The sequence below is a fragment of the Engystomops pustulosus genome, chromosome 2 (assembly GCF_040894005.1).
Source record: "Engystomops pustulosus chromosome 2, aEngPut4.maternal, whole genome shotgun sequence".
Lineage (NCBI taxonomy): Eukaryota > Metazoa > Chordata > Amphibia > Anura > Leptodactylidae > Engystomops > Engystomops pustulosus.
Window position 1 is genome coordinate 191773468 of NC_092412.1, and position 21782 is coordinate 191795249.

The 21782-nt window shown below is 38.4% G+C and overlaps 1 protein-coding gene and 1 long non-coding RNA gene across 3 annotated transcripts; one reads left to right on the forward strand and one right to left on the reverse strand.

Annotated features, from left to right (window-relative positions):
• Nucleotides 1-247: 247 nt before the first annotated feature.
• Nucleotides 248-21529, reverse strand: LOC140119043 (uncharacterized). Its single transcript, XR_011853309.1, has 2 exons — nucleotides 21127-21529; nucleotides 248-870 (listed from the first exon to the last, which is right to left on the reverse strand). It is a non-coding gene; the product is annotated as an uncharacterized lncRNA (long non-coding RNA).
• On the forward strand, nucleotides 271-9212 carry OLFML3 (olfactomedin like 3). Of its 2 annotated transcripts, XM_072137649.1 has the most exons (4): nucleotides 271-405; nucleotides 3535-3814; nucleotides 5890-5964; nucleotides 8329-9212. In XM_072137649.1, exons 1-4 carry the CDS (start codon nucleotides 298-300, stop codon nucleotides 9114-9116), a joined length of 1251 nt encoding a protein of 416 aa, XP_071993750.1. In that variant the 5' UTR covers nucleotides 271-297; the 3' UTR covers nucleotides 9117-9212. The 2 variants fall into 2 exon arrangements, with proteins under 2 accessions (XP_071993750.1, XP_071993751.1); XM_072137650.1 differs by lacking the exon at nucleotides 5890-5964.
• Nucleotides 21530-21782: the final 253 nt, after the last annotated feature.

The window sequence follows — 21782 nt, forward strand, 5'->3', positions numbered from 1 at the left end:
AAATGCACACATAGTGGAAAAACATATTTAGAGCCATATTTGAAGAACGCTTGGTAAAGAACGAGTTGCTGAGCGTATTTAGCAATTGTCTTGCATCTGGATATAATTATGTGAGGAGAATGGAGCTTTGCTGTGTCAGAAATCCCTCCTACAAGGAAAAGTAGCCAGGCATTCCAAAGTTGTGAGCTGGAACCAGTGCAGGAGAACACAACAGTGCCCAAAGTCTTTTCACAATCGCTAGGAGAAAGTCTGCTGGAATAAGAATCTTTTGCAAAGCAACCAAGGAGGAAGCCAAAGATGGTTGGGATTGTGGCCTGCGTCCTTCTTTCTTTTGTCACTGCAGTTAACTCCCAGGTTCAGACTGCATTTTTGGAGTACATGCAAACAAGGATGGGTTCTTTAGAGGTAAGTGAGATGTGGCCACCATTAAAATATTATTTCATGGTTTAAGTTGACAGATAATGTCTTCACTTTAACGAAGACAGTATCTGTAGTATAAGATCTTCATATAAATCATAGACTATACAAAGCTGTAAAGTTTAAACTTTTCCCATACCTTTAATGGATTTAGCATGTATACAAGTGCAAAACTTTAATTTACTGCATGTTCTGACAGTCTTCTGCAATTTGGCTAAGTCTGGAGAACCACAAATTGGAGACCATTGGTCTAGAATATAGATGACATCAAAATAAAGCAAATACATTTTTACATTTCTCCTGGTCATGTAAATAATTAACCCAGCATGTGCTCATCCCCTTTGTATGAAATGACAGGAAAATACATTTTCTAAAACATGAAACACATGGATTACATCAAAGGGAACTTTTGAACAGCTGTCAAGGTACTTAAATAAAGCTCCTCATCTTCCACTGAAAAGAAAGAAATCACAAAATTACTAAAATTCTATATGGCATTATCTATAACATTTGGAGAAAAAATAGAAACTTTAATTCCTATTTTTTGTTTGATACATTTCTCAGGAGAGCAGATATCAAGCATAGCAGGGGTGTGAATGTCCTAAAAATATCATGACCCACCCCTTTTGTGCACACTACTAAGGTCTGTAAGATGAAAACATACTTTATCTTTAAACTTGGACCTAGGGGACTACATGTATACAACTATCCACTTGTTTTTTTGCCATGTGAAATCTGATACTCATGACCTATCCTTATTGATGACATTGCCATGTGTTGCTAAGTGCTATTGTGGTCCACTATATCACCATGTCTAGGTATTATCAATACTGCATCATTTATTAGTAGTCACCATACTCATCTCTGCCAATTCTTAGTTGCAAAGGGACAAAAAGAAAGTCTCTTTGGCTTCTGTGGGGCTTCTGTGTGCTTATACTGCTAAAAATAAGGATGGATGGATGGATGGATTGAGGTGTAGGAATTTCCTCCATTAGAGCACATTAATTCTTAATTCCTCGTGGTATGAATGTGGTAATGACAGTAATGGGGATAATGGAGATTTTTTGCATTTTCATAAAGGTCTAAAGATGTTTAGAATAATTATTCAAATAAGGAGTAAAATATGTGTACCATAAGAGTTCCACGTCTGGTTGATTACAAGTTCTGACTACTTGTGACTTAGTAAAACTGCATCCATACAGTAGACTGGAAGCATATGGAAATGATGTAAATACTGTATAAACACAAGCACAATGCCATATTGTAGAGCCTGGATGTAATTACGAGTATGTAACTTTCTGCATATAATATTCTGCATATTACATGATAACTATTTCAAATAATAATATACTTTTTATTTTAATAAAGATTTTAACCATTATACTTTTCTAATCTAAGGATAGAGCTATATACAGAGGAGCATCATCCTGTGTGGTAGCCACTCAGGAGATAAATTATACAATGTTGGGGGGGGGCCTTAAAATAAATATACTACACCGGCCCTCCAGTGTGATTTATATAAGAAGGGGTCAGTGGCCGGCAAGGAGCTGTGGCTTAATGATTAAAAAAATCCCATTTAGTGTACACAGAAAGCTGGGAGTTATGGTAATGTAATGGCCCATATTAGATTTTATGGTGATGTGACCTGGATTCACCAGAATAAATATAGGTCTCGGTGGCCAACAAAGGTTGAAATGGAAGGGGCTGACTATAACAATCAGAAAGATAATTGGACAAGAGATTATAAATTCAGAATCCCAAATAATACAACCCGTAAAGAAATCAGTAGCACATTATATATACTGTAAGTATATAATATATGTATATATATGTATATACAATTACGTATATGTATGTACAGTTTCATAAATCTGTAACACACTTGTTCATGTTTTTGTATTTGCCTTACATTTATCAAAACATTATCTTGATCTGAAAGTACTCAATTATTTTCTGTTACTTATATGAGGCACTTCTGCGTTCCCCATGCTACCGGCAGAGTGCGTGACCTTTCTTTCCACTTTTCTGTCCTATAATTATTTTCAAAGAGCAAATTTGTGTGTAGCCACATCAAAGGTCAATATGTTCTGCACAAAAAATCTCTTGAAAAGCTGATATTCACACAGCAGTGGTCCATCTTCAGAGAGTGAAAATATACAAGTGAGGTTTCTGTGAGACCCTGTGCTTAAATCCACATAACAATTTAAAGGAGTATTCTATTTTTAAATTTTAAAATATAATCTCCAAGAATAGTATATAAGCGTTCTCCAAATAGTGTCAGAACTACTGCTGTAAAGCCACAGCTATGGGGCTGTAGGGTAGGGGGCCCATGACCTGATGCCACTGGTATCATACACCGGGGACTGCCTGGGCAGAGCCGCAGAGCACAGGTAATAATTTTTTGAGTTATTTGTCCAGGTGATAATTGATTGTCCATTGATCATCTACGCAATTTAGGATTTTACAAGGTGAAGGAGAAAAGGTTAAATCTGCCCATTTTATAAAAATTCATATTTGAAATTGATGCAGAGGGGTAGATTTACTTACCCAGTCTTGTCGTGATCCCACGGTGTGTTGTCCGATGAGGATTCGGGTCTGCTGCGATTTACTAAGATCGTGCCCGGAGTTCCTGCATCCGTCGCTTCTGCGCCGAGGTCCACCGGAGTTCACCTGCTTCTTCCTGGTGCATGTGAGTGCTTGATCTTGCGACACATTTCTGTTTTTAAATTCCGCAGTTTGTCCGAATCCATCGGGTTGTCCGGCGGCCACGCCCCCGACTTCTGTCGCATGCAAGCGTGCGCGAAAAACCCCGGGGAATTTGGCACAAAACGTAAATAATCGCAAAACCCAACGAAAGAGCAGCGTTCGGACCCTTAGTAAATGTGCCCCAAATTTGTTCAAGTAGTAACATAACTTTGGACAATGATATGTTTCATGGTCAGTTTCATCCAGTGCTTCAATAAAATGTAATTGGTCTTCTGAATAATGCATTAAAGTTCTCCTGCTTGCTCATAATTTAAACTTTGCCTTTGCAATTGCTGGAAACATGCAAAAGGTGTTGGTATACAGTATATACCATTGTACTGTAACTCTAAGTAATATCTTGTTTGGCTGCAGGAGAGAATCGCCCAATGGCACGATCACAGCAGTCGCTACAGCTCAGAGCTTCGTGACTTCAAGAACCAGGTCCTAAAGATGCTGGAGAACATAGAGAAGGAACGGGATACAGTAAGAAATGAGTTAGAAAACTCAAATGTTCGACTGGACCGGCTAGAAAGAGAAGTGGACTACCTTGAAACTCAGAACCCAGCGCCGCCATGTGTAGACATTGATGAGAAATTGACAGAACTTCATCAGCAGAAAAAGAAGAAGAAGGAAAAATATGAAAAGCTAACAGGTAAGGTTCTTCCTGGTTGTTCAGTGACAATGCTACCTGTTAATTACTGATTCAATAATTGATCCTTGAAAACCTAACACTAATTTCTCCATAGATGTTTTCATTTTGAAAACATATGAGAATTTAGGCCCACAAGCTGTCACCAACCTGTTTTGCAGAATAGTTTGAGAATCACATGGATGTACTTTACAGCATTTCACTGAAAAATGTATAAGAATGCTGAGTATAACATCCCAGTGTAAAGAGTAACAGTGGGATGTGTCCTCCTGGCTTGTCTAATTTCCTTTAGATCAAGTACATTGATCGTCCTCCATTTTGTGTTACAAAGAAGCGAGACCAGTTGCACCACAAAAGGGTTGCGTGCGCCACAATGACTGTGTACTCACTTCTTAAGTACCTAGTCTTTTTAGCCTGAAAAATGTGTACAGTCCGACAAAAGTGCAGCACGCTACTCTTGAAATTTGGATCTCAAAATTATGTCTAAAGGGTTTTGCATTACAAGCAGCTTTCAAAAAGTATATGCAATTGCCAACCCAAGGTTCTGTAGCTCAGTAGACTGGTGTAGACAGTAATTTTTCGGAAAACATTTAGTAAAAATTATGGTATGCAGGTATAGGGATGTTTATGTAAAGGGATGTCTTTTTTTGGTTTAATTTAAGTGTCATTGCAAGGGATTTGCCCAAGTGTCTGAGATTGAGACAAAACAGAGATACACACAGGATAGGGCCAACAACCCCCCTGTGGGAAGTGGTTGGGGAGAGACACAAAAAGAAAGGTAATCTATGATGACTTGCTGATCCACCTCTCGTAGAGCATTTAGGTTACTTTATTTATAGCAAAATACTGGGTCTGCACCTTGAAGGCTAAACATGACAGTTCACAGAACAGTTCGCATATTACCATATTAGTCCTCTTTAAAAATCATGATAAAGCTTTAGTAACAAAGGGGGAAGTGTTTAGCTAAGAGTTAATGGTAAAGATAACATTCACAGTTATGTACAATATCTATTTTTAGATTGAAATAAGTTTATTAAAATTATACATTAACTTGCTCTAACATTAGCAAATGCTATTTATTGTTTCTATAATAAAAAGTTATGGATGATTTTTCCAATATACCTTCGGTATCAATTCCTTACGATCTTCTACATTTCTGCTTGCTGTCATTCTATAGAAAACTGAACTGTTTACTCCCAGTGGATACAAGTTTGTCCATGGTCAAGTGATGTCACACAGGTGCACAGCTTGTTATTACACAGCTCTGATTACTCTAATGAACCATGCACCTGTGTGACCATGGACAAATTTTTGTTCATTGGAAGTAAACATTTTTAAAGAACAACAACAAGCAGAGATCTAGAAAACCCAAAGGAATTGGTACAGAAAGTATACTGCAAAAATTAATGGCTCTTCATCATACAAACAAAAATATTTATTTGTTAAAATGGGAACAACGCTTTAACTTACAGTCATCACAACTGGTAAAACTGATTCAAAGATGCCGATTTGAAGATAAAAAAAAAATTAAGGAGACTGACAAATGATATATGTGAACAGCATTTATATGACAGAGGGTTCTTTAGCCATGCATCATGCATATTACCATATCCCTGCAAGAAGCTATTACATTCAATAGATGTTGACCCACTAGATTCTTGAGATTCAGTACACCAAAAATAAGCTTTTTTTATATTCAATTAAAGATAGCATAGCTTGGATGAAGGTGGTAGGCAGTGCAGATTGCCATAGTGCTACCTTTTGTTATTGCTTTTTTATGCAGGCTAAATGCCATGATGGATTTATGAAAAAGAATTGGCTGTTCATTGACAGTTCCATGTTACAAGATATTCAGAAAATAAATCATGGCCCTTTTTCTACCACCAAGTTACGAGAACACTAAATTCAAACACCCAAACCAACTTTATACATGGAAAAGACCCACAATGGACTACTCAATGAACATGTACAAGCTCTTTATGCACAACTACTCTTAAATATACTAACAAATGAAAGTGGCTGCATGTTTACTGTAAGTTCACAGGGGTTAGTGGAACCTACCTCTCATGTTATAATAGGTTGTCCGAAGGCCGAGATTGAAGAAAATGTGGAACCAGATGTGATGCTGAGTCCTCCTATCACACGAAAGTCATGTAAGTGGGTTCCATTAATCCCATTTCAAATTTTCCTTTTTTAAAGTTTTCTTTTCTATCTTTAAAGGGGTTTTATAAGATATGTTTTAAGTGCACCATGGCCCATAAATATCTTTTCTGCTACAGCACCCGAGGCTTCTTCGTGTTAACCCATTCATTACAATGTGCTTCAGCAAATTGTAATGAATGAGGAGGAAAATCCCCATATACTGCCAGTATGGCAGTATATAATAGGATCGATCAGACAACCTAGGGTTAAAAAAGTACCCTAGGGAGTCTGAAAAATGGTAAAAACTTAAAAAACATAAAAATTCAAATCACCCCCCTTTCCATAGAACTGATATAAATATAAATAAATAGTAAAAATCATAAACACATTAGGTATCGACCGACGTGTGCAAAAATACCCGATCTATCAAAATATAACTTTTTTCACTGCGTTTAACCACATAATGGAAAATGGCGCCCAAAGTCACAAAAAATGACACCACCCACAACTCCGTTTATGTGTATGAAAAAGCTCTTAGCGCCAGAAGATCAAAAAAATCCCCCCAAAAATTTTTGTACAGGAAGTTTTAATTTTTGAAAATGTATGAAAACATTATAAAACCTATACAAATTTGGTATCTTCATAATCGTACCGACCCAAAGAATAAAGTAGACATGTCATTTGGGGCGTACAGTGTACAGCTCTGTACATGGAAAAATAAAAAAGTTGGTGGGGAGTGAAAAATGAAAACGCAAAAAGGGCTGCGGCGTGAAGAGGTTAAACTCGAGTCAATAAGTTTTCCCAGTTTCTTGAGGTAAAATTAGGTGCCTTGGCTTATACTTGAGTATATATGGTACTTTTTCAATACAAAAAACTGTCTTGCTACTGTAGTAAATTTCTTTTTCTTCTGCATTGCACCCTTTTTTTATAAAATACATTTTTCCTTTATATATTTCTCCTCTAACGTGATTTAATTTCACTTTGATTGGTCTAGATGTTTGACATATTCTTTCCCACATGGACATTTTAAAATATAAATTGTGTTTTAGTATTGTATGTAAAAAAAAACCTTTCACTTGAATGCTATGTTTGTTTAAAGAAACTGGTGTAAAAGCTGTATAGTTGCCATGGTCAATAATTACTTCCCTTTCCCTAGAACATAAATAAAAATAATCAAGAAGATGTTAGGTATCCAGAATCAATCATTCAAAAAAAAAACCCATTCAAATATACAGCTTTAGGCTACATTCACATACATGCATGGGGGATGTATATATGACCGATGTATATACAGTGTATATATGTCCCACATACATGGCAATGGGTGCACGGCACCCTAGGGGAGCGGTTTGGTACCGCACGTGTGTGGCACCATACCAAAGTCGGGAGAAAGATAGGACATGCCCTATCTTTCTCCAGAATACAGCTCCGTATGCAATGTTCCTCTATGGAGAGGGCCGGGGTGAGCAGCACTACGGTATGGCAGGAACACGATAATGTGTGATTTCTCCAATCCTGTATTTCCATTCTGTATGAATCCATATATACATGACGATTATTATCCGTATGTGCATGTATGTCACTGTATTCCTACCATATCCCTATAAAATACGGTGGGTTGGTAAATGATGGATGGCTGACTATTGGCTGGCTGACAGAAAGCACCTCCCACTGGTTCTAGATACTGCATGTATATACGGCAGCATATGGTGCACAATCATGTGTAGCATGTATTTAGCCCGAATTTTATACGTTCTCATTGATTTCTATGGGCCGTACAGAACATAAATACTGTGGATAATAAGATATGCTCTATGTTTTATGCGACTCGCATATGGTACAGAATCGTGGGCCATACGGCCATGTAAATGGATGGCCGTATTGCCCATTGAAATGAATAGGACCTTATGCTACCCATATATATGGCTATATATATGGCCGTTTTCATACGTTTGTGTAAATGTAGCCTTACTCTTTTCTGCAATCCTTCACGCAAAAAAATCAATACATACTTTGAAGTACAAAAAATTATGGTCATTCAAATATGGTTAAAAAAAGTTTTGTTCTGGAAGATTATTATTTTTTAAGGCTATTAAACATACTGATCCAAATAATAAAAGGGATACACCATAATATCTGTAAAAAACAGAACCTGTAAGAAAATGGCACACCTGCATAAATTGTACTGCAAAAGAGCTGCTGCATTAATGGGTTAATAAAACAAAACAAAGCAAATAATTTTTTGTAACTTGCAGGTTACAAACCATTTGTGTAGTCTAATCCTGTAGTCACTCTTTGAGAATACTGGTGTCTGATTTCTTTCTTTGGTTCAACACCTTATAATTTTATCTCTTATAATCCTTCTACTTTTGTAGATTGCAGTGACACTATTTCTCAAGTGAATGCCATGAAAATCCTAAAGCGCTTTGGAAGTAGCTCTGGCCTTTGGACAAAGGACCCAATTGGAAATTCAGAAAAAGTCTATGTTTTTGATGGGGCTGGCAATGATACAGTATTTGTGTTCTCTCGCATGAAGGAATTCACTCTTTCATCTTCAACACGCAAAGTGCCTCGTATCAAACTTCCTTATCCGTGGATTGGCACTGGACATATAGTTTATGGAGGTAACTTGTATTATATCAGGCAAGATGAGGAATTCCAAGTTATAAAATTCAACCTGACAACCAAAACTATAGTTGATAGTGCTGTCCTACCCATTGAAGATCAAGTACCAGTATATGGACTGTCGAAGTACAACTACATAGACATAGCGGCAGATGAAGAAGGTCTTTGGGTCATCTACGCCACCAGAGAGAATGAGAAGAACATCTGCTTAGCCAAACTAGATCCAGGCAGCCTTGGCATCGAGCAGATGTGGGATACTCCATGCCCCATAGAAAATGCAGAAAGTGCCTTTGTTGTATGTGGTACTCTATATGTGGTGTATAACACTAAGCTTCCGAGTCGCTCTCGTATTCAGTGTATCTTTGATGTCAGTGGCACCATCTCCACTGAACATGTCCCAGTGGTCTACTTCCCAAAACGATATGGATCTCATTCCAGCATGAAGTACAACCCCAAGGAAAAGCAGATCTATGCCTGGGATGATGGATATCAGATCCTATATAAACTTAGCCTGAAGCCTAAGGATGAACTGTATTAGAGCTAATTCTTAATTTGTATGTATCTATTGGCATTTTAAAGATTTGTACACAAAATAGTCCACACATGGCATTAAAACACCTAACTGAGATAATAATGTGTTTCGCTGTCTACTTATCCTAGAAACGTCATTTCTATTTACACATTCTAATTCCAAATTGTTTGTCACCCATCAATGTGACCTTTCTCATTGCGATAATATTGTACTTTAATCCCAAAAACTCATTATAATTATAATCAATACTGTACTGACAATCGTAAGGTAGCTAATTGCGCTATATGAAGCCATTGTATTTTCTGCCTTATATATTAAACCGGTAGTACTGCACACCAAGTCGTTGGGTACTCTGTGGAAGCATTTTGCATCCAATGGTATACATAGTAAGTATCCATGGCCATATCTAAATATTGTAGGTTATTCTCTGTCTATACAATATATGAAGTGTCTGATTACTGAGACCCCCAGAGATTAGAAAAATTGTGGTCTGCAATTCCCTCAATGTTCCTTTTATAAGGGGCGAAGCCATGGTGCACATGCTTAAGTACCAGTTTATTTACTTCTATGTGATCTCTGGGTCTGACAGTCCTAGAAGTTTGTTGGTCCACTGAAGAACTCACTTGTAGGCTTTCGATCTTCTGATCACTGGGGGATGCTAGTAGTTGGACCCCAGAGACCAGACATTTTTTTTAACCAATATTGCAAAATACTATTAATTGGGCTTTCAATCTGGAATATAAATTTGTTGTGGACAATTACGGAAGAGTACAAATAGAAGATGGATTATACGATTCATAACATGTGCTCGCTATAGTCTGGGATTATTGTGCCACTATGTATTGCGAGTAGTAAGAAGAAATAATAATAGCATGTTTTTATTGATCTAGGTTTTGCACAAATTATGTGTGCAAGAGAAAGAATGCTATTAAAAAAACAAGTTCATATTGCTAAAAAGATAGATTGATTGACAACTTTATTTGCACAGAATATTAGACCTTAATATGACATGATGTGGATATTCACTTTGACATTTAAAGGGGCAGAAACGCAGCCCAGGCCTATTGTGAACTGATCTTTCAATGCATATTAAAATAACAAAACAAACGTTCAGAGAACTAAAATAACTATATCACTGATATCTCTACTGCAGATTCTAAATATTCATCTATTACGAAACAAAGGAAGCAGGGTGGTTAAGATGCCCCCCAAAGAACTTGTGCTTCACTTAAAGGGGTATTCCCATCTGGGCATATAAATTAAATTAAATTCATTTGCCATCTATAAACATTTCTACAATTGGATGTTATTAAAAAAAATGTTCCTGTGTGAAGATAATTTCTCATAAATGTAGTCATGTTGTCCCTTGGCTTCCTCGGTTACGACCACCTCACATTTTGGCAGCTGTGGCCAGACATGCGCTATTGAGCCTGCCGGACCACCTGGATTCAGCGATCATTACAAGAGAACGGCTGTGGGACCTGCAGTAACTCCTCGGAAATTCAATATTCAGAAACTTTTTGGTTTCTTTGTGCAATCACTCCAGCAGAGGTGGCCGTATCCAGGGACATGGTCTTGTTTCGAAGGGACCATATGACTACATTTATGAGAAATTATCTTCACATAGAAACATTTTTTTAATGACATCTAATTGAAGAAATGTTTATATATGGCAGATTAATTAATCTGGATGTGAATGCCCAGATGAGAATACCCCTTTTAAGATTAAAGTTAATCTTATAGATATTATTACAAACAAAGATATACCCAGCAGCATGAATGGTGGATAAAGTTAAAACTTATTATTCAAGTTTTATGAAATATTTGTGGACATAAATTGGATTTAGATTCTTGAGATTTTTTTCAGTGTGTCCAAAATTAATTAAGGAGAACCTTACTGTGTACCTAAACAAACAATTTGTCATAGCATATGTTTGCCTAATCTGCAAATCATTACAATTGTAAGGTCCCCTGCACACAAACTTACGGGTGCCGGTAATATGGTTGGCAATTGTGGCTGTATCATGACCCCCATAGAGGTCTATGGCACCTGGTCACAGTGTGGTGAACAAACAGTATCTCACCGCACTGTGACCTTTTCAGGCAGCTGCACAGCAACAGTTCTATATTTTGCCGTTTTAACGACGTGTCAACTTGGCTTCCTATAGAAATGGTAGGGGGTGAGGAGCGCTCACTCATCCTCCATCCTACACTTGGCTGTATGCTACACCAAGGTACAGCCCAAGCATATATACTGTTGTGAATATGTGATCTAAGAGTGATGTTATCTAGGGCTGGAAAACTTTTTACTAATGCCCCAAAAGTAGTTCTCCACTAACATTGGCTGTGAAGGCCCACGCAATCCTCTGTTCACAGATGGTTAAGCATATTAAAATCTTTTACCAAGCCTTCTGACTCTTTCACCCAGGGCCTGCTGTGTGGCCGTTAGATGCACTAACATTGTTTCATAGGTTGCACGGTTGCTTTTTAAAATTATATTTTTACAGTATTCTGCTTCACAGGTAAAATATAGAGGATTTTCTTGCATTTCACTCATATTTAAAACCAATCATACCTTAATAACTAAGTTACTGACAAAATATAGTGTTAGCACTGCTGGAGAGAGACTTTGATAATGTTTCGATTGATACCTGTATTATGCTGCTGGCTGCCTCCTAGCATGAGATATTTCTGGTATATATAACATTAGATTCAGATTTGGCTATTCCTGATGTGGGTGGGCCCTTCCCGGTTGTGACATCAGCTCACCCCACTGATGCCAGAAAAGGAGAGCATGTTTGTGATTGGCCAATCTGAAGCATGTTATGAATTACATACTTTTGACATCACAACAGGTATTTTGCATCACACTAAGTACTTTCAAATGATGCAGGACAGCTTGTTTTTAATTGGCCGACCTGAAGCATGTGATAAGACACATGCTTGTGACATTACTAAAGGCCCTACAGTCCCTCTCCGCAAGTCTCCTGTCATCTCTAGCTGTTTTGGCAACCAGAAAGTATGGCAAATGGAGATTAGCCTGGGGGGCAAGGTAAAACCTCTACTAGCTGCTAAACAGCTGCAGATAGCTAATTATAGTAAATTAGAGAATTGCTTATTTTTGCGTAGTGTAGAGTTAGGCAAAAGTTTTTATACTTTATAGCTGTACTGTAACGCTTACTTTTTCAAATAGCCAAATGGCCCCTAAAACTACTTAGCTTGTCAAGGCCTCATATAGTGAAGTGGTGGAGAAAATAAAAAAACAAACAAATATGTCATATGTCACCAGTACATTGGAAATGTTACATGCAATGCTGTTTTTTTATTATAACTATATAATTTACCTCAAAATTGACGAGTCTGATATCAACATACACTTTCTAATCCCCAGATCTAAAGCAGTATCTCTTGTGCACTGGTGACTCTTGCTGGTTTATTTTCTGCCTTTATCTCTGCTAATTGTACATTTATTTCTATTGTGACATATAAAAGCTGTGAAGTACCAGTTTATGTGATGTGTGAAGTCATGCTGCTAAATTAAAGCTTTGCAGTTTGGTCTTCTATGTATGCATTTAGGGCCTGAGTGTAAAAATCCTTCTAAATATACAGTATGTTCAAAACCAAGTATTCATTTTAATCTTTGGTTTGCTTTCATTGAGTTATTAATAAACTGATTCAAAGTTATATGAGAATTACACATTTGGCTGTGTTTTTATTGTGAACGTGGAATCCTACATATTTACCTCATCATTCTCACTTTCCTATCACATATTACGTTTTGTCTTATAGTTTTTGTAGAAAAAAAAGAAAAACTGTTTCAAGGAAGACCCTGTAAGTATCAGGAAATCATCCAATCCCTAAGCAGGTTTTGCTCCCGGTCATATTTGAAACCAAAAAGAACTTGGCTGCAAGGTAAAACTACCAACCGCAACCTTTTGGTGTTGGGATATCTGGTCCAAGTGGATTAATAATATTTTATGCCCGAGTTAAGATTATTGTGTCAATTACAGGAAACATGTGTTCGTAATTGTAAAAAAAAATTGGTATGTGTAAGAGTATCCAAAGCAAGATTTCTGCTTCAGGTTTTAAACCATATTCTGATTCAGTTTTGATGCAAAAACTTGGAGTAGATAAAAAAGAGAGGAGAAGTAGAAACTCACAAACCACATTTGATTTGGGATCTATACAATCAGTTACTTAAAAAAATTAGCAAAATTCCAAAATTGTCATGCTCCATCTGCCTACCTAATCCGCTTTGAACTTTTAAATCTATGTAGAATTACACCTTGCTAGCAAGACAGACAGAAGATATCACAATAACTAGAGATGAGAACTTTAAAACTGATGGATTCCTTTGATGAACCTTTTAAACATTTATTAGTCTGGGCGAACTCTCTCCCATTTGAGTTGAATTGCAATGTTCTCTAAACCCTATATACATGCATCTTGTTTCACCCTATAAAAAAAAAGGACAGGGACAAAAAAAATCACAAACTAGAACTGGGTTTAATAGCTAATAAGTTTCTCACATTGACTGGTGCTCCACCAAATATGAATTCCTTTATTTTCAACAGACCCATACAGGGGTTACAATTTCTGCATTTGTGGTTTCCTTGCAGGATCAATTTTGTAACCAATTGTATGTGTGTGTTTGTAAATTGTTGTAGATTTAATAATCCATGTGACATACTTTACCTGGTTTACATTTGTAGCAGCAGCTGTTCAAAGGTTTTAGCCCGTAGACCGTTCATAGTGTATGCACCGTATATATACTACAGTGCCCATGGCCCGGCAGCATCCTGCATTCCCATAGTATCAGTGCCTAAAATCTCTGATTTAAGGCAGGTGCTGACATTGCTAAAGCTAAAAGAAGCGCAGGTAAGCGTGAAACTGCTGTTGCTCCGGGTAATCCTCCACCTGCTCTAATCCTTGAATTCATCGGCTCCTTGAACCGTTTTAAAGAAGATATATAATAAATGTTCGGACTACAGGCAGTTCCCGGGTTACGTCCAAGATAGGGTGAATTGGTTTGTTCTTAAGTTGAATTTGTATGCAAGTCAAAACTGTTTATTTTATAATTGTAGATCCAGACAAAAATTTTTTTTTGCCCCAGTAACAATTGGATTTTCAAAATTTTACCTGCAACAGAACCAAGAATTATTAATAAAGCTTCATTACAGACACCTTACAGCTGATCATTGCAGCCTGGGACTAAAATAAAGCATCCTAAGAGCTTCACCAGAGGTCACAGTGGGCAGAGGGGTCCGTCTTTAACTAGGTGTGGTCTGTAAGTCTGGTGTCTTTAAGTAGGGGACCACCTGTATTTTTAAAGGTGAGTGCTTCTATGTTTTTTTTCTATTGAAGAAGTATTCATGGACAGTATCATCTGAGTATTATGGCTTGCACCACTAGTGTTATATTTTCTGCTTCTGTTTCAAAATAAGGATAAGCGTAGAAGTCTTATTACGGTAAGTGGTCAATAGAGGTACTGCCCCTACACCTTCTATGTTTATGTGTTCTTTGACAATAACATTTACAGGCATTATCAGTAGAACGAATAGAAAAGGTTGGTCGACAAGGAATAGGATACTGCAAACATGAATTTGTCCCTTCCACTCATTGTGCTGGTTTCTACAATGAAAGTTAAAAGACCCATGTATTTTAAGCTTTTAATAAACCTAAGGACAATGTTTTACTCCGTCACTTTCTGCAGCTTTTCTTGATACATTGCTACTACTTTATAACAATGCACCAACAAAGACTGTCTCTCTCTAAATGACCCATAATAGCTATATGATCTGCCTTTATGGTATATACTTGCCCTTGGATTTACACTTATTAGGGGGGAGGGCATTTTTTAGTTTTATGGTGTACAAGCCCTGAAAAAATATTTATTCCTAGCAAACCATCAGGAATTCAGATTATTTCCACTTCTATACCTTGTCAAGTAAGTGTGAAGTGGTGTGAAAGGAGTGCGGCTGGTGGTGGAGTAGGCCTGCATTGGGAGTTCCTGTCCTGCTCCTATGCACTCACTATAACCTGTGACAGTTTACGCCTAAAAGGTTGCAACTCGTCCAGTGCAATAGCTGCAGTATAAATCAGGAGGCCAGAACCTCTCAATGCATTTGGCATGCAATGGCTTACATTGTATGCCAGCAAATGTCCCCCATGTACCGTTTGCATACACCTATCACTTGTCAGGGTCGGAGATAGTGGATTCTCTGGACCACCACGGACAATAACACAAGCCGACACCTGGGACCAGAATCTAAGTGGTACCTGGTCTTCACCAGAGCCCTCCGCAAAGCAGGATGGTCTTTCTATGGCGTGGTGCCACCAAGTCATTCCACAGGGGCGACTTGTCCGTGGTGGCAGTCAAGGTCGAGATACAGAATTGGCAGGCAATCTCATAGTCAGGGACAGGCAGATGGTCAAGGCAGGCAGCAGTAGTTCAAGGTCAGGGATGAAGCAAGAGGTCAGGGCAGGCAGCGGAGGAGCGAAGTCTAGAACAGGTCCGGGGTCAAAAACTAGCACAAGGCACAGGAAACAGCACAGGCATAAACACTAAGATCCGCCAGGCAGTGTTGGGAGAGGCTGGGTTAAATAAAATTCTGGGTAAGGCCAGCACTAATTAACGGCGCGCTGGCCCTCTAAAGCTTGAGAAGCCGACGCGCGCACCCTAGGATGTGTGACGCTCGAGGACCCGGAAGTAGGAGCGAGGACGGGTAAGTACAATGGCAGCAGAGCGAGGGCACACAATGGGGCAAGAGTGAGCCCGTGAGCCGGGTCGCGGGACCACTTGTAACATGACTGACTATACAGTGCTCTATGGCAGTTATGATGCAATTTTTTTTGCAAATGTGTGTTCTTTAAAATTGATAGTGCTGGAAACTATGTAAAAAGCATATAAATATATGCAAGTTATAGCTCTGGTAAATTCTGTTAACAATATATGTGTACATTTTTCTAAGATATAAATATAATATAATTATAATTATTAGATAATATTATTATATAATACAATTGTTCCACAAATATATGTACATGTGCAGCCAAGCCAGCCAGCGATAAGAAAGATCAAAGGCCTTCATACAGATGGTATTACTCAATTTTCAAAACCCATCTGAGAATAGTAAGACTGTGTATCAGATGGCCAAAATATAATAACTTTTAAGATTTTGACAGCTGAAAGTAAGTTAATTGTGCTTCATGTATTAAACCTTAAAAATAGCCTGCAGTCTAATGTGATGGCTGGATGGCCATGGCGTAATGTATGCTCATTGCTGAACAGTCTGGTGTTTCTCTTGAGGGAGGGCAGTGAAGGCTGAGGCACACGGAGTGTAATGGAGCTAAGGGGCGGAGTCAACACCTGCACTAGGCAGGAAGTGTAGTCACTAGAGCGTATGTTGCCCAAACATGCTACCATTGCCTGCAGCATCCACGGTTGGTATCCCATCAAGAACATTTTGGATTTAATTGATCAGCAGTTCTTAATGATGAATGACCATGTGCATTTAGCACAGCAGAGCATTTCCAATAACAATTAAAAATCTCATTGATGGTAGCTTGTAGAGTAAGTCTCTGAACACTGCTGCTTGCCGGCATGAAGTGCTTGTGTTTGAGCTGGTCTGGTAATGCAGAGGGGGGGGGGAGGCAGAGAGCACTGTAGTGTGCAGAGAAGAGAAGCTATTCATGAGCAAAATCTGATCATAGTCAAAGGTTTACAGTCGTATCCAGGTACAACCAAAATTGTAAACACCAGTGCCACAGGTGCTCCTGCCACTCATATCCTGTGTCACAGGCGCACCCATGCCCCTCTCTGCTGCCCCAGACCCTCCCTGGTTGACTCACCTAGCCTCGATCCAGCACTGGCTCCGGCTGTCCTGTGATCGCGTCCCCGCCTCCTGGGGTGATCGCGCTGGGTTACAGAGATTAAAAAGACCAGTGCACTGATAATTGGAGCTGGCCGGCCACCCCTTCTGTTTAAATTCCACTTAGACTCCGGTCCCAGGTGTCGGCTTACGTCATCGTCCGTGGTGGTCCAGTGGGTCCCCTACACCCACAGGACAGGTTGGAATTATAGCTGTGGAATTCTGTATTGTTGTTAAACAGTGAATAAGAGAATGTGTTAATTTGTTATCCTTAGTATATTTAAGAAATTTTGCTTTGTGGCAATACCCCTTTAAGTGCATGTACTTATGCATGTGATTATCTTACTTGCTACTGAATCAAGATGTTCTGAATTCTTTTTTTTTATTTTTTCATAAAACAGTGTTCCTGTTTTCTCTTATATAGTTCTATATAGGGATATATTTAAGTTAAATATATCCCTTTCAATCATCGTCCCCTTTAACATGACAGTTCACTTTTCTAGAATCTAAAACAGATTAATGGAAACCAAATGTTGAGCTGACAGTATTTGCCAGAAGTAAAGTTGTGCTGCTATGTAAACTATCTTAACCTGTCAGTGCAAAACAGTCTGAAATCCTGTCTAATATTTGCCAGAACATTTTCTCTTTAAAATAAATATTGTACTTGCGGATACACTTCTACAGGTTGACTTCTCATTGTTGTACAGTGTAGCCCTGGCTAAAATGTCACCAAGTTCCTTTTAGTTCATAAGATTTTATTCTGAGTACCTAAAGCTACTTTCACACCAAGCATTGTTAGAATGTCTAGCCTAATTTAAAAATATCTTGTGACATACTATGACCTTCCAACTTTACAACAAACCTGCCACCTTTCCCCTTGTCAGTTAAGGCAACCTTGAGGAGTCAGTGTTTAAGTCATAGAATAATGGGGTGGTTAGTGCGGGTAGAGGAGGTGGAGGGCTCCCCACGCTTTCTGTTTCCTTTTGGAGACTTCCTCAGGGGTGAAAGTCTCCTATGACTCCTACACCTACCGGACATTCCACTTACATGTAATGTATGATACTGTAGCTTTGGTATTTGAATGATCCGCTTTTCAACTTCCAACTGGTTGATTTCTTGATGATCTTTCTATAGATCTGTGAACTCTCATATTTATTGCATGTTTGTTGGTATTTTTTGTGGTTATCTATTGATCTATTTTATGTATCATTAGGGGTGGTTTATGAATTACCTTATGCTAAGAGGAGGTGTATTGGTTAATCCAACTATCGGTATGGGATTGGTACTATTGTACATTTTTAATTGTTTATAATTTTTGTCCATTGTCTCTCTGTTCGAGATATTTCTCTATTGTGTTTAAATAAAGATTCTTTATACATTTAAAAAATTCTAAAAAGTTGCGCAGCAATCTTCATAAAAGGAGCTATAAACAACGGCCCAGGACCGATCCAGAAAAATACATAGTCCCCAAAAAGCACTTGTAAAACGAGTAAAAAAATACAAAAAATTTTTTAGACTTTGACCGGAGCTCCAAATATTGTGTTAGTCCCTCCTTTTGGGATATTTCTACGCTTTTTAATCCAGAGAAAGAAGAAAGTTTCTCCACACAATTTGTATTAGCAAACGATTTCCAACGGGAATAGATCACCATTCAAAACCTCCTTAGTGTGGTTTTCATTCCTCGAATCCACCATTCGCCATAGCAAACCGCTAGATGAAAATATTTGCACAAATAGCATAGTACAGTGGTGGCGAACCTTTTAGAGGCCGAGTTCCCAAACTGCAACCCAAAACTCTGCTTATTTACCGCGAGGTGCCAACCAAATATTAAAGCAGTAACTTATTGCTTCCTGTTCAACAAATTTTAATCATATTAGCCTCCTGAGGACAGCAACACAGTAGAAAGTTGAAGATTTGCATCATTTTAGCTTCTTTCCAGTTTCCCTCTGTACACAGAGAATCGTGGGGCCAGCAGGAGATCCTCCAAAAATAATTCAGTCCTGTCTAATTCTTCCTCTTCTCACAGTCCCAAGTAGCCAAGTAAATATCAAAATATGGCTGCAAGCAGCATCTTTTAAGTTGCTTGGAACTGCAGGAACATTCTTTGAGTCCTGTCTGGTGTGCTGGGGCAATGGCCCGGGTGCCCACAGAAAGGGCTCTGAGTGCCGCCTCTGGCACCCGTGCAATAGGTTCGCCACCGCTGGCATAGTACATTCTTAAAAACCAGGTGTCTTTTATTCAAATATACTCACCAAAACACTTTAAAACTGCGATTATAAAATATTCTAGAGGATGCCAGCCACACATGCTCGCTGGCGTAACCCAGGGTCGGGCGAGCATGTGTGGCTGGCGTCCTCTAGAATATTTGATATGCGTTCTGGTTTTTAAGAATGTACTAAGCTATTTGTGCGAATATTTTCTTCTAGCGGTCCGCTATGGCCAATGGTGGATTTGAGGAATGAAAACCGCACTAAGGAGGTTCTGAATGGTGGCCTATTCCCGTTGGAAATCGTTTGCTTATACAAATTGTGTGGAGAAACTTTCTTCTTTCTCTGGATTAAAAAGTGGAGAAATATCCCAAAAGGAGGGACTAATTTTTGGACTAATATTTGGAGCTCTGGTCAGAGTCTAAAATATTTTTTGTATTTTTTAACTCGTTTTACAAGTGTTCAAGTACATAACATCATGTCTGACGAAGAGAACTAGTATTCTTGAAAGCTCACCATCAAACGTACTCAGCCTCAAAAAGATATTGCCTGATTTCTTCACTCTTCTTCTGCTCTCCATGGCTAACATGGCTACACTACTTTCAATGGTTTCCTCTTTTGTCTGGGCTACTATAGAAGGATGCAACTTTATTGATGATATAATATATGGTATATAATACACAAGAGAGATATCTGCCTTCATTACTCTTGTTGTCCATCATATGTGTGTCACATACAATTCATTCTTTGCTCCCCTTATGAACCCATGTTCAGCCACCTGCCAGATTTAGATCCTGTCCACCTATGGGCTGGTCATGGGCGCTGTCCCCTCATGTGACATCAGTCTTTACATCCCTGGTTACAGTTGTAAGGTAAATGTTATTAAAATTCAATAAATCTACAGTCAGTTGATGAAGAGATCACATCAAAGCTGTGTCTGGTGACAGCCCACTCAGGTAGCAGCTCTCCTTCTTATCAATTAGTTAGAAGAATAGTCTACCTGGAGGTTTCTTATTTTGGAAAATAAGTCATAGATCATCGTAAACTTCTCATTTTCAATGTTTTTAGTTGCTAAATTCACTTGGGGCTTGAAGAATACAGTTTGCACAATGCTCTATTGTCTCACACTACAACATCCAAAGTTCATTGAGGGGATAGAAGTGTCAGCAGAAAATAAAGGAGGAGATTGGATTTCGCCTTTTCAGATAAGTTGAAACTGACTATGGAAAATAACAACTTGGCTGTTTGCAGATGGTAAGAGAAATGAAAGGGAAAAACATGTGAAATCATCACATTCTAAACATGTCAATAAAAAATTCTGTGTCATTTATTTCCAGGAAACACATACATGATCAGCAAGATGTTACAGAGATGTTACTGATGAAATGTTAACCTCTTAATTAAATATTTTTTAATTCTCCTTTCTCCCCCTAAAACTGTGGTTGTTCATTGTAACCACACAAGTATTTGTGGATAAACTGGATATAAACTGTTTTCACATCTGTGCAGAAGATGTCTCAAAATATTAATAGAAAAATGAAAAATGATGACTACTTTATTTTTCTTTATCGATCTAGATGCGTTCTGTATCCTCTTTCATAGCATAGTATAGATCCTACGTATATCCTATTGAATGAGTTGGACGGACTTTGTTTGCTGGTACAAGTTTACCCAAACCACTTGCATGGATAAGATCCATTTCGAGCTGTAGCAATCAGCTGCTTTTCCTTTATATCTTGCTAGCCCTTGACATATGGAGAGTATTAACTGCGGATTAGTCACAGCAGTATCACTGGCGAATAACAGCAGCAATTCACAATAGCAATACACTGGATGTGGCTACAGGTTAGTAAATGGGTATAGTCCAAATTGCATAAAAATGTAATTCTGCACAAATCCAAAATTCTGAAACTGGGGATTGTGGAAGCTCTAACTGACCTCTTGTGCCCCTTTCAGGCATGGCCTGGTGCTTTGTCCTGGTCATTGCAGAATTTCTGCCAAGACTGAAAGGCTCTCCTCATGGTCCCGAGGTCTTCCCAGAGGGGAAGTTCCCATCAAGCGATTGCAAAGCTGCATCCTTCCAGGAAGTCTGGGAGCTGGAGGACCTGGTTTCCCAGGCCTATTCAGGGCTCTAGGAGGGTGTTTACTTTTTGAGACTGGGGCAAGGTTCCAGATTCTTGTCTTGCATTTGTACCACTTCTCTTGATAAGTCCATACCCAGTAGTAATAAGAAAATACATTATAATGTACATATTTATATTTATCGTATGAACCTAAGGTTCAGCATGTTTTTATACTGTATAGTGAATGGCATAAAAAATACTGTTTAAAATGGATAAAGGCAGCAATACTGCCTGAAAAGAATGAAAAAAAATGCAATGGAAATCACAAATTATTTTAAAAATATATAAAAAGTAAAAAACTGAAGACTGAAACTGTGGGTCCTCTGATGAATAACCTGAGGGTCATGGCAAAGAGAGATAAGGAAAGGGCCAATCTATTGAATGTCACCTTTTCAACTGTCTTTAATAATGCAAATCCTCCATTAAATTTCAGCTGGTTTTCCTGGACTGTGGGAGGGGTTTAGATGCAAT